General features: G+C 37.0%; 1 protein-coding gene across 2 annotated transcripts in view; it reads right to left on the reverse strand.

Moving 5' to 3' along the window:
• Positions 1 to 419: 419 nt before the first annotated feature.
• Positions 420 to 13,579, reverse strand: part of KIF20B (kinesin family member 20B) — a 43,734-nt gene continuing 30,574 nt past the window's right edge. For both annotated transcript variants that reach the window (XM_030031340.2, XM_041127474.1), the window contains exons 27-33: positions 12,432 to 12,611; positions 11,626 to 11,790; positions 6,966 to 7,169; positions 4,621 to 4,698; positions 3,707 to 3,854; positions 1,994 to 2,136; positions 420 to 678 (exon numbers count right to left, since the gene is read on the reverse strand). In XM_030031340.2, coding sequence (XP_029887200.1) covers positions 601 to 678; positions 1,994 to 2,136; positions 3,707 to 3,854; positions 4,621 to 4,698; positions 6,966 to 7,169; positions 11,626 to 11,790; positions 12,432 to 12,611 — 996 coding nt within the window. In that variant the 3' untranslated portion in view covers positions 420 to 600. The remainder of the gene's footprint in view (positions 679 to 1,993; positions 2,137 to 3,706; positions 3,855 to 4,620; positions 4,699 to 6,965; positions 7,170 to 11,625; positions 11,791 to 12,431; positions 12,612 to 13,579) is intronic.

Here is a 13,579-nt window from a genome sequence, read left to right on the forward strand (position 1 = left end):
AGAACTGGATGGTTAGAATAAAATGTCAAATGTCTACCTGACAGTGGGTCACTTCTAATAGCAGATTATAATTATTTATGGATATTATAACCCCCAAAGAAAGAATATTATGCTTATAAATTACTTAGTTGAGAAGATTTAATAGAGGACAGTTAAAACCACACAAGTGATGAAAACCATCTTATTTCTGCACATACTGCCATTTTTTTTTTTTTTAATCTTTTTGAAGAATTTAAGGATATACAAGTTTTGATGGGTACTAATTTTTTTTTCCACTCAAAGTTATGGTAGGTATACAGGCCACCTGAAAAAACGCAACTTAAACCATTCTACACAGGCATAGTTCTTACTGCACAATGGGTAAATTATGAACACTTCCGAAGACACCATTCCTAAAAATAAAAGATTCAGACACAAGCTTTCTTGAACAGTATCTCATCTTTAATGGAGTCAGAACTGGAAACCATCAGAACAATTCCATATATCTATATACAGACTTGGGAGCACGACTAAGTATCTATTATTTCCTATATACAATGAACTGAAATAATACAAGGGAAATATGCCCTAACTAGGAATTACAAACATGCTTTTGCAAGATTATTTGCCTGTTTTTGATCGTAGCCGTCGCTTGATGATTAGATGATCACTTTCCTTCTCTTTCTGTTCTATAAAGATCTGAAAAAGACATTATTTCAGGAGTTAATCAGCATTTCTTCAGAGACAAATGACATTCACTTCTAGACCCATGTAACCAACAACATGGTTTTTCCCAGAAACTGTCTTCAGAATGAAATGTGCCTATTATCTTTAGTCAGAGGTCTCCAAGACAGAGAGTCCATTTTAGTGTATCATAATAAGCAACAAATACTGGAAACATACAAAATTCTGGTTTTGCTGAAACAAATACCAAAGTCCAAAGAAAAATGTGATGTGAAAGCAGCTGTCACTTCTAGTCTCTAATACTCATTTTGTGAAACAGGAAGTGCTCAGAAAACATTTTTAGCTTAAATCCTTTTAGCTTTCTTTCTCTAACTTTCTTGGGATTCAGTCTTTCACTTTTCACTTCCAAGCTTCTTAGCTTCTTTCGCTCTGCATTTCTGTCATTTTCTTCATCCTCCTATGGGCAGCATTTTGGTTTCTGCCACATCCACTCATACAACTTACAGAAAATTCAGTAGGATATCTCAGTATGGGCAAATGCTCACCATAGTAAAGGAAAGAAAGGATTGAACAGAATGAAGAGATGTACTTCCAACAGAGCAATAGTACCCTCAGCACTATAGTTACTGTCAAAACCAGAAAGTCGGATTTCAGAAACAATACATCAAGCTCTGGCCTGTAAGACTCTTTATAGACTGGCTTAGACAGGACACCACAATTTAAGCACACGCAGAAGGCTATCTAAACTATGCTTTGGAAAAGCAAGGATGTATCCACATCCTAAAGTAACCCAAATATCAGCTGGGCATAAATGGAATTGGAAATTACCTTAGGTGCTCACTTGCAAAGTTAATTGTACATGCAGAGTTTTATCTTTAGTGTTTCAAGCATGCTATTCCCAATCTATGGATCCCTTAAGGGTCTCAATTTATTCTCCCTTTATGCTACACTTACATGAACACCAACTACTAGAAAATCAAATTAAGACTCAACTGCTGTAGTAGAGGAAAAAGTAATCCTCCACATACCACAACTAAGATATCTATGACTCCAAATTTAAAGATATCTCCATGATTGCTGTATCACCTATATGGTAAGTCAGCAAACACAGAGAAGATAGTTGAGAAAACAGAGAAAATTAAGTAAAACAGCAGGAAGAAAAGACCAAAAGGAATGGTTAGGTAGAATCAAGAAATAAGTCAGTACTTTCAAACCTCTTCTGCAACTTGATCAGACCTTCAGGTTTGTTCTGTCCCCCTAATAGTTTACTTTAATCCAAGATTACAGAAATACATTACAGTGGACAGAACAGTAACCTCTCATCACTTACCGAAGAAGCAGGGATATCCAGAGGACAAGAAATATCAGTTGAATACAGCTTTCTCTTAGATCGTTTTGGCTTAAGCTCATTTTCTTTGACATTTTCTGGTTCTACAGACTTGGGAGAGCTTATTGTTGAAATCAGCTTCTTTGCTAGAAGAAAAATTTTATCATAAATCAATGTCTTACTGGCTTTGTGAGCCTCAAAATAAATTAATAAAGCAAGCTTTATTAAAAACAGTTTAAAAATGAAACGGATGTAGTCTGAAGTTTCAATATAAAAATTCAGAAGTGGTATTTGACTATGACAGTTTTCTATAGCTTCAGATGCAAAAGCTTAAAGGACACATTTAAATAGTACATTAAAAATCAATTAGGAGTCAGATTTCACTGGAAGTTAAACACTTCAACAGGAGTTGAACAACAGGCTTAACTTCTTTGCGCTGACAGAAGCACGGGATAGAGACAATTTTCTCTATATACTTGTATAGTTTTATCAATCTAGTACTAGCTCTACAAAGCGATGAGTGTATGCATATTATGAGCTAGAAGGAAAGAAGACATCCCAAACAATACCAAGTTATGCAAAAGAGGAAAAAAATACAGGACATGGTAATAAAGGTTACAAACTAGAACTCATTTGCTCAATATAAGTATTTTCAGGGTGAAATTTTGAGTAGTCCAAATTTGTCTTCCATCTGTAAGGATATGTTGTCCTTATGGAACCAATCTGACAGAACAGGAAAATTTTCAAAGTCCCACTGTTATCATCTAGACTGTCTTAGAGCAGATAAGTAAGATGAAAACTTTACTCTCTAGCAAGTAAAGTTTTCAAGTTGGTACAGAGATCTTGATTTTAACTGTCCATATTGAATAATGACTGACCTTGGTTTAACCAACCAAATAATAGTGTCTTTTAGAATTTTAATGGTGGCAATTCCTTGTGCCCTCTGCTAATTTTAATCTTTTTTTAAAAGCACAGTAACTCAGAGATCATGTCTTACTGTAGGAAAGAATAAAAATATATTCTTCAATGGAAAGTCCTAGCAGCTAATCTTCCCAAGGCTATGCATAAACTTCACAAAATCCGTTAATTACTATATTTGTATATGAAAATATAAGCATTACATATATTTATATAAATATAACTATTTTCACAAGACACCTGCTTTCAGATTCTGTAGAACTCATCTTCTCCTCCCACATACATACATCAAAAAAATCATTAATACAGTTTCGACAGAAACAAAGCAGAGTGGGAGGGGGAAGTGGGATTGCTTATAGAACAAGGAAAGATTTGGAGTTTGGATTCAGCTCCTGATTTTTTTTAGAGCGGTAGGGCAAGTTTCTGAAATCGCCTTTAACTGTTTTACTGTAAGCAAGAACAAAGTAACTCAGACATTTTGAGCTTAACAGTTACCGTTGTTTTTATGATAAATATATATGCACATATTCCACACTGTGTCCTTCCATTCCACCTGGTTTACCTTTCACACTTAAACTTTAGAACCGTGTAGTCCTTGCAGTCAAGACAGCCTTTTCTACTCTGCAAGATTCAATATAGCAGGCCCCAGTTCAGACTCCATTATTTCATAAACAAAAGAACAACTTAATGCAGCAGACATATCCTTTAACAACACATACATTAATAGATTACAGTAGAAATAAGCCATTCTACAATGCCCAGAGAACATGGAATAAGCCTTATTTATTCTGTACAAACCTTTAGAGTGAATAATGTTAGGAGAACTTTGAAAAAAGTCTCCGATTTTTTGTAGTGTTCCATCTTTCTTTTTAGCTGACTTTTTACTTGAAGTAGATTCTTGCTTTCTTAGGGAGTATTCTTTTCTAGACGGCTGTGTAGTAGACATCTGTACAGAAATACAAGATCATTGTTTAAGTTGAAAATTGACTTATCTTCAAGACTAATTCCAGTTTATTTGACTTCAATGTTATTTTCAAGCTGACATTTTGAGCTTTGCTACTGACACCTCTGTTCTTTATATTAACAATACTACCACAGCAAGCAGCGTAGACAATCTCAATTTAAATCCAGAAGAAAAAAAATTGTCAAAGTTTCACAGAATACATTTAAAGGCATGAGTCACATAGGAAACAAATAGTTTCTTTAAAAAAAAAAAAGTAGATTCACAGTTGTAGAGTATTTCATTAGACAAGCTATTCTAGTTATAAATAAAACAGGAGAAAACTGATGGGGAAAATAAATGTACTACCTACCCTCTGAACCTGGCCCAGATTACTACTAAGGCCTAAAATCATCTTTTTATAATTGTCATGCATACGGATGACATGAACCTTAGTTTTACTTCAAAGGCATTGCCTATAACATCGCATATACTAATAAGTTCAAACTAGTCTTCATAACTACTCAATATGCAACATCCTTCCCTTCGAATCATTGTATACTGCAGCTAGTACATGTTCTTGGCAAATGCAGACTTACTTTCTTTGGTTAGCTTATAGAATTTAATAAGGAAGACAACATAAGCGTTTAAGAATCCTGTTCAAGTACATAGATAAGGATAAGATACTGCTGTATAAGAACGTTTACTCTTTTCACAAGTCCACCTTTACAGAAAAGGCTAAACTAAGTTCAAAAATAGAACAAAACCAAACCATTTTCTTGCTGCTTGTAGAAGGTGAATTAGTCATAGCAGGTTTTGCATTTTTCTTGTTCTCACTTTTCACAAAATCCTAAGAAAATAAATATGACAAATTTTAACTAGCATTCTTCCAGAAATAATTGATTTATATTACAGAAGCAGACACTGTTTAAGTTAGATGACTAACAGTAAGGAGGCATTGGCTAATACTGGATAGAGGTAACTATTCAAATGTGAATTAAACACTAAAACTTGTGGAAGGGAACTGGAAATACCTGTATTCAAACCATTCTGACATTTACTATTTTCTTCTCTCCATTACTTCCTATACTTTTGGTCTTATGATATTTAACAAGCAAACACACAAATTGAAATTAACTCAATAAATCTAAATGTAATTTACAGTGACAACTACAAAAACAGATTGGTAGCATAGTACCATTATTAAGCTGTCATTAAAAGATGACTTCTATCTTGTGAAGTGGTGCCAAGAGATTTCAGGTAACCGATACCCATACCCGACTGATAACAGTGTCAGAAAAGGGAAGGAGGATTTTGTTCTTTAAGTAGAAGGGAATCTCTGCAAAAGATTTGGTTTTGTTTGTTTCTAAAAACCAAGGGTGTTTTTGTTATATTTTTTAAAAAATTGAGATTAGCAGTACATGGTTATTTTAGCACCACAAGTTTCCCCTCAGTGCTTAGTTTTAGTGGCGACAAATGTGCTTTTCGGTTTTAGGAAATTTGAAAAACAAATTGTGTCTTCGGTAGACTTGTGACAGTTAAAAGTTACTGACTCATTTTATAATTTATTTCCGTTTGGTATATGTAACAAAAATAATACTTAAGAGTAACATTCAGGTGAATAAAACAGCAATAAGATAACTTATAAAAATTTAGTTCCATGTTATTGAGAAGTTACTTAGCTAAATGTTATCCCATAAGGGTATGAACATGGACTACTACTCTATGAAAGGATTTAAATGGATTGGTAAAACAGTCTTCTCTAAAAACATGGATAACTATGTTAGATAAAATATATTCATCTGTAGATAAGGTTCAGTACTTTTTCAGTGCCTTCAGATGGCTGGTTATTTTTACACCTACTTTTCTAGCAACCTGAGAGAATACTACTCTCAAAGAAATTTGGTTCAAGACACAAGAAGTTTAAATCAACTCTGGACATTATTCCAGAATGAAGTGTTGAATTCCAGATGAATTAACTTACACAGCTTTTAACAGTTACTTTTGCAATAAAGGTTTACCAAAATGAGTTTATTGAAGTACTGTGGAAGACCAATCACTTCAGTGATTACTTCCTTAACTATTTTACTAAGAGATTAAAAAAAAAGTATCAGTTGGGAATGCTTGAGTGAGAAATGCTAGAAAAGCATCAGATATTTTGCTCTTTAGCTAAGACAAGCTCACTCACTGACAGAGATCACTTACCACCTAGCCAAATCATCCACAGGTCATCTCCCTCATACTCACCTGTTAGCTTCAAAAGTCCTCAGAAATACAGAGATTCATAAGTCCCATAAGCAGGATTACAAATAAGTGAGTACCACCACAATGTGGTCTCAGGGTTTCATAGCCTCTGTAAGTGCCTTAGAGATAGCTGTGGTGGTGCTAATGCTGATAAAAGGCAGAGGAAAGGAACATGTAGTTCAGGTAGGAGCAGTGAAGATTTTCACCACCTTGAACTGCTGTAGAGCCTTAGTCTCACACATAAACATCACAGCACATAAGAAGGCTGGAGCATATAACCTAGCACAACTGAAGGAATTAAAGTGGAATTAAGGTCTACAGAAAACAGGGAGTTTCAGGTGCTGGTGCAATTAGTTCTGTATAGTCCCTCTAACTACAAAAAGATCAAAGAAAACACAGGCTGGAGAAATAAAGTCAAAGGAAGTAGTCTTGAGACTCTGAAATGCATTGACTAAGCCCAGGGGCTTAACTTGTAATTACCTATTAGAAGAGATTATAATTGATACCAATGATTGCCTAAACCAAAAGAAGCAATTGTGTAGAACTTGTCTGTAAACCCACAGATCAGAGCTGGAGACAGGAGCAAGTGGTACCAGCAGGGACAAAGAAATGTTAAAGGTAAAGAAAAAGTGAAAATCAGGGACAATGGGCCAGAGTCTGGATAAACTGAAGTCTATGACCTTATTCAACACAGGCCAGAGATCTACCACTTGCAGAGCTGGGGGCAGGGAAGAGGTTTAAATATACCTAGATATATCCTTATGATCTCAGTGAGAATCAGAAGAAAAAGAAAAAGATAGGATTTTAACAAATGATCAGAGTAATACATTGAAAAACTGCACAACATATTTTGTAGGTTGGTCTAGGTCATACCTCATCCACCTCTTCACTCTTCCTTTTCTTTCTTGGCTTGAGCATTTTAACTGTAACTGGTAAGGCACTGCCCTGGTGCTTCACCTCCATCTTATTGGGTTGCAGAGGTGTGAACTGGATTTCCATCTCTGGTTTTGGGAACCGACTAGTTTTTCCATTTTCTGTGGACACTTCAGAAGAGTCAAGGACAATTTCTGAATGGTCCTGCAAGCATATGGAAATTTTAAGAAAACAAGTTTTAAAATAACTATGAGTTTAAAAACTATAATACATATCCCTCCCCAGTGGACTGCAGAGTAAGCATTCCATTTTCCAGCTGTTAGCTTTCATTATAATAGAAGTGAAGAAATCTACTTCAACTATAGCAGAGTTTAACTCTTATTTTCTAAAACTTCTTTGTTAAATTTTAAAAAGTTAATATTTTTATCTACCATTACACAACTTAAAGTTTTCCTTGCTGAACTCAGCCTGATACTTTGTTTCCAAGTCATTTTCCTTAAAGGCAGTGGCAGCTAGTCACAGCTTTCATAGCTAGCAGTAGTAAAACTGATATGATTTTCTTCACCTTAACTCTGCTGCTCCTCAGGAACTAGGCAGTAATAAAAGCTTTTGAGAAAAAAAGTATACTCTATCTGACCTTTCGCAAGTTTTCCCTTCCCCTTTTACACTAAAGAAGTTAACTGTGTAAGTAACAAGATCCAACTGGCAAGCTACAAGCCAAATTCAACCTATGAGAGACTTCTACATCACTATCTGTTCTCTGGGGGAAAAGCAGGCATTCAGGCAGCATCACTGCCTGCAAGCTGAAGACCTTGTCTTGCACCTGCTTACAGCCAAACTGCAAAAGCTGCACAGTGAGGGTGGGGCAGAAAGGTCAGTTTGCACAACTCTTCTTCCCCAGCAGCACTTACCTTCCCACCATCCACACAACCCTGTTTTTCTTAGCAACACCAGCAAGAAAGTCAGAGCTGTGGTCTCCCCAGCTCCTGCATCTCTGTGGCAGCAGTTCAGCTGCTGGCTAGCATACAAAAATGAACTCAGCAGGTTTGAATGAAACCTGGAAGATAGGCTGCTGGCGTTGGTGGTAGTGAGAAGTGGCAGGTGGCTGCTACTACTGCTCCTAGTAGGGCCCCAAACAGACTAGCTACTGTTGCTTCTTATGCTGGTTCACGCTGAAGGGTACCTTCCTCCTCTCAAAATGGAACACGATCAAAGCTCATGGAAAGCCAAAAGGTAGTCACCTTCAACAGGCTCTGCTGGGATTCTGAGTGAGAATACCACCATCACCACTGCATTCCCAAGAATGGAGTTGGCTAATAAGAACAATTTTCTTTATAACTGCTACTTCATGAAAGAGTTAGCAATCAAAAAGTTACACAGGAATAGTTAGTGCCATTAACTAACACAAAGCCACACACAGAAATCCTCCAGTGGAAGAAAGCAATTCCAATTTGCCCTGCTATTGCTCATCCATTTAAAAGGGTTTGTGTTTTTTAATTTTCAGGTGACTTATGGTTGCGGTGGGTAAAGAGAAGGCAGAACTGTCCTTCCTAAAATCCTGCAAGAAGTGGGCAGCACTTGATGAAGCTAATAGGAAATAAAACAGGTAAAATAACATATTCCTATATGAAGCAGCTAGCCATCTTCTGGAGGTGGTAGAAACAGGTACTGTCAGCAGAGATCAGAAAAATTTGTAGTAGAAATACGTAAATGTATTCGTAGATGGATACTCTGAGGATCAGGCAGAGGTGTACCTTCTGACACTTCTAATGCAACAGCTAAGAGTGCTGGGAGAGTATGGAGTGAACAGATGACAAGGTGACCAAGATTACACGTTATCATTAAACAGCATCTCCCTTTGCCACTCTTGGAGACAGACTATTGAACTAGATGGACTGTTGGTAAGACCCAGCAGGGCACATCTTGTGATTGCATTGTGAGTAGATGTTACTGCCTTAAATGATACACTAGACTGTTAAAGACTATATTGAAAGCAATGGGGGGTGGAATCTTCAAACATTGGGATACACATTTAGCAAAAACCACCTGGTTAGTCAACACTAGAGGATCTGCCAATCGGGCTGGCCCTGCCCAATCAGAACTTCTACATACTGTAGAAGGAGATAAAGTCCCTGCGGTGCACATAATTATGCTAGGGAAGACATTCTAGATTACTCCTGTCTCAGGCAAAGGCAAACCCATTTGTGGGATTGCTTTCGCTCAAGGACCTGGGTGCACTTGGTGGGTGATGTGAAAGGATGGGTAAGTCTGATGTGTGCCTCAAGGGGATTTGATTTTAGGTGAGAATAGCCAACGAATTAAACTGTATGATGTTAATTGCTATACAACCCTGCCACTGTATGCCATCATTACTATAATTGTTATATGTTATACCAATGGTATTACAGTAAGAATTACTTAGATTAAGGAACGATGAACTCTGATAAAACAGAGTTAAGCACAGTAGTGATGGAATCAGAACTGACTTCAGCATGCAACTACACACCATCCTCCTGCTGCACTCAATGTCACCTGCCTGCCACACCACACTGAAGCCTGATCCTGCTCTGCCAACTGAGCAGACTTTGCACAACCCCTCCTGCCCAGAAAGACTGTTATGACAGGTGGAGCCCAGAGAGTGAGCGTGTGAGGGAGAGTGTGAGGGAGCATGTGAGGGATAGGAAAGGTGACGGTGATTAATTGGGATATATTGAAGAGTATGGGACCTGAACATGACATAAGTGGTATACAATAAGGGGTGAATACTGTCCTGGTTTCGGTTGGATAAAATTAATTTTCTTTCTAGTAGCTGGTATAGTGTTATGTTCTGGGTTCAGTATGAGAAGAATGTTGGTAACACACTGATGTTTTCAGTTGTTGCTAAGTAGTGTTTAGACTAAGTCAAGGATTGTTCAGCTTCTCATGCCCAGCCAGCAAGAAGGCTGGAGGGGCACAAGAAGTTGGGAGGGGACACAGCCAGGACAGATGACCCAAGCTGGCCAAAGGGGTATTCCATACCATGTGATGTCATGCCCAGTATATAAACTGGGGGGAGTTGGCCTGGGGGGGGGAGCGGGGGTGGGCAGATCACTGCTCAGGAACTAACTGGGCATCAGTCAGCAAGTGGTGAGCAATTGCATTGTGCATCAATTTTGTATATTCCAATTATTTTATTATTGTTGGGTTTTTAATTATCATCATCATTATTATTTTCTTCTTTCCTGTCCTATTAAACTGTCTTTATCTCAACCCATGAGTTTTACTTTCCCTGCCCCAATTCTCTCCCCCATCCCATTGGGTGGGGGGGAAGTGAGTGAGCAGCTGTGTGGTGCTTAGTTGCTAGCTGGGGTTAAACTACAACAAAGCCACAGCCCCATAACCCTCTGATGGCCTTAACCTCTCCTAATCAGTGTCAGCTTCTTAGCCTCTCCTCACAAGGCAGGAGGCACGTATCACCTTGATAACTTTGGTTTTTCTTCTTTATCTCCACTATGTCTTTCCTGAGAATTATTTCTTCCCCTCAAAACTTTACCCCATTCACTTCAACACCACCATAACATTTTCTCACACAATAATGCTGTTAGCATCCTCTCCTTATTCATGACACCAAGTATTGTTGCTACTGGTTTCAGGTAAATGCTTCACAGCACCAACTGTTCACAACAATTCTTCTCTGTAACTAATTTTATAGCATAACTAACTAATTTCATGGTGCACTCTTAGGTGCTATTACAAAGCTGTATAAAGCAGTAACCCTTCTGAGAGCTATCCTGTCCTCCTCCCTCATACATCACAAGCTTTATCTATATGGCACTAGCTGAATTGATGAAGTAGCAAGAAACTAGCCAGTCAGTCTTATTTGGCAGTAGACAGGAAAGAGATGGAGATGCATTTTGGCATTCAGTCCAGTTCTGCAACAAGAGAATTGCATCTTCTAGCAGCCAGGGGAGGGACTGCTAGGAAATCCATGTTCAGCTTTGTTCATTATTAATTAGCCACGCAGCCACATAGCATTAATAATTCAGTTTAGCAGAACTACCTCATTAAATACTGTTCATGTAGCACACAAGGGTTCGGTCAGAATTAGGAGTCTTAGTACAGTTGCAAGACTTTTAATTTTTGTTCAGAAAACATGCAAAGTAGATCTTTTCTTTGTGTAATCTTCAAATATTGTTTTGGTTTAGTTTTAAGTGGGATGCAAGATACTGATTTGGTCTTGTGAACCCCCATATGGGCTGGCAGCTCTAATTACAGAATCATGTCTATTACCAACACTATAGGTAATATCAGGAAAGTTGTTTGAGCTGAAATCCCCTTAACACTGACATAACCAAACTGAGATGACACTACAAATACTATGTCTTCAAATCTCTAGAACCTGGATTTAACTAGTTTTTCCCTCAGGTACTTAAGTCCTATAATGTATAGAGAGGTGGTATTCCATTAACTAAATTACTTTTTCTTCTGAGAGTGAGTATGAAATAGGGAGAGAGAAAGAATGAACACAAACTCAGAACTGAAGATAAAGCACGAAGAACTATGAAAAATAACTTTTGGGAGATTCCCAATGTTGTTAAAATATATACTGAGAAAACAACATAACAAGAGTTATTAACAACATATCATTAGTACATACCTTCTATAAATATAACACACATACCTCTTTGTTTACAGACTGATCTATTCTATCTTGTCCTTCTTCAGGTAAAGGTAATTCTGCCAAAGACTGAAGACTTTCATGGTTAATGCGTTGTTTCAATTCCTTTATAAAGTCATCTTTCTCAGCCAGCTGTTTTCTTAGTTCTTCTATATCAGTTTCCTTATCCTAATAAACATAGCAAAAATTAGCACAAATTTCTTTTGCCAATCTTGCAATTAATGTATACACGAGCATCATTACGATTACTTGGTAGCATCAGTTTTAGAATTGCAGGCTAAACCAGCCAGCTATCCAACAAATTTTCATGTATAATTTCATGTATGTGTGGCCACTATTTGAAGTGAAGAAAAGTCATATAACAGCCTGGGGAGATGTAATGCAAATTTTTCTATTTTACTCTACTTATGTAGAGTTGTAAGAAGTTGACCTCCCATTTGTTCATGAAGTCCTTGGTGCTGTGAAAAAGGCAGCAAATGTGATAGTTGTTTCAGATCAAATGTGATAGTTGTTTCAGATTTCTAGTCCAACTTTGCAATCAAAGGATCAAATAGACTTGAGTGTTTATTTGAACTACTAAATATTTTGAAGCTTCAGTTAGTTACAAATTCAGTTTCAAAAAAACAAATAATTTTTTTTTTAAATTAACTGCAAATGGTTTCAATATGACAGTGTTTAAAAGCAAAAAATAGAACCAAAATGCAGAGCAAGTATAGTGTTTTGCAGAATTAAGGGCTAACAAAAACACCCACAAAAACCACCCCCCAGAAAAAAAAAAAAATCACACAGAAACAAGAGAGACAGATGACCTTTCCTGAATCCTTTAGTAGTGCAGCCTGTTTCAGTTCCGTTATTTCTTTATCTTTGTCTATGGTGTTAGAAGCTAAAGTCTTGAGCTGTACTTCCAAAGCTTCTACTAATTTATCTCTTTCTTCACGCCACTTTTGAAGATTGCTGTCCTTTTCTACCACCTGTGCAGCAAGTCTTTCCTAAATGGGGAAAAAATAGGGTAGAACTGAACACAACTTCTGCACACTATCTGAACTGTTCTGATAGTTTGGTTTCACATAGTTAGTACTATTTTACGGCCTTAGCAAACTTGAGAGCCTATGTAGATTTTAAAAAGCTCACATAGAACTAGTTTCATTACGAATATGCAAAGGCAAACCATGCTTCAATTATAAAATCTGTATGTATATTTATACTCTTTGTGAAGAGAATTTTTGGTAAGAACCTCCACTCCTGTTTACTTGCTTTGTGATTTTGTGACTAACAAATCTCAGGCAAGCAAAGTCACAGACAAAGTGAAAGTAGTCCTAAGCTCCTAACAACTTCCTGTACTGATTGCAGGTCCAGAAAGTCATCACTAACTGCCTCTAGATACAAATATAGTTTTAGATTGTACAAATTCATATAATCATTTCATATGCTTAAGAAATTACAACCTTGACACAGTCCAGTGAACAAGCAAGGTATCCACCTTGTTATTAACTATTAGTCAGTCTACTTTGAAAACAATATGGGAGCAAAACCACTAGTATTTTGACCAAGTATTTTTACACCATATATGGAAAGAAGCTTTTTTTGTCAACTTCTGCTCACTTTTTCTCTTCCTTCTAAAGTCTCATAGGCTTTTTTTCTTTAAGAAAAGCCAAGCAACAAATCTTGGTTTTCAAAGTATGTTTTCTTAGCTTCATTAAGTAGCAATTCATTTAAGTGTAGGTTACTTATTGGTGTTTTACACACAAGATGAAGTTTGAAGAAGTCATAGTGAGGTGGTGGTGGTGATAGGATAGAAAGGAACAGACATGTTAACTTCTGTTACATATTATGCTTTTCCACTTTGTGACCCTCTTATTCTTCCTTTTTCATAGTGAGGAGATCTCATCTAGGCTTTGCCATGTGATAAAGTGACAGGACTTTGACAAAGGCCAGCTACTCTCAATTGCCCATACTG

Source organism: Aquila chrysaetos, chromosome 11 (assembly GCF_900496995.4).
Source record: "Aquila chrysaetos chrysaetos chromosome 11, bAquChr1.4, whole genome shotgun sequence".
NCBI classification, from domain to species: domain Eukaryota; kingdom Metazoa; phylum Chordata; class Aves; order Accipitriformes; family Accipitridae; genus Aquila; species Aquila chrysaetos.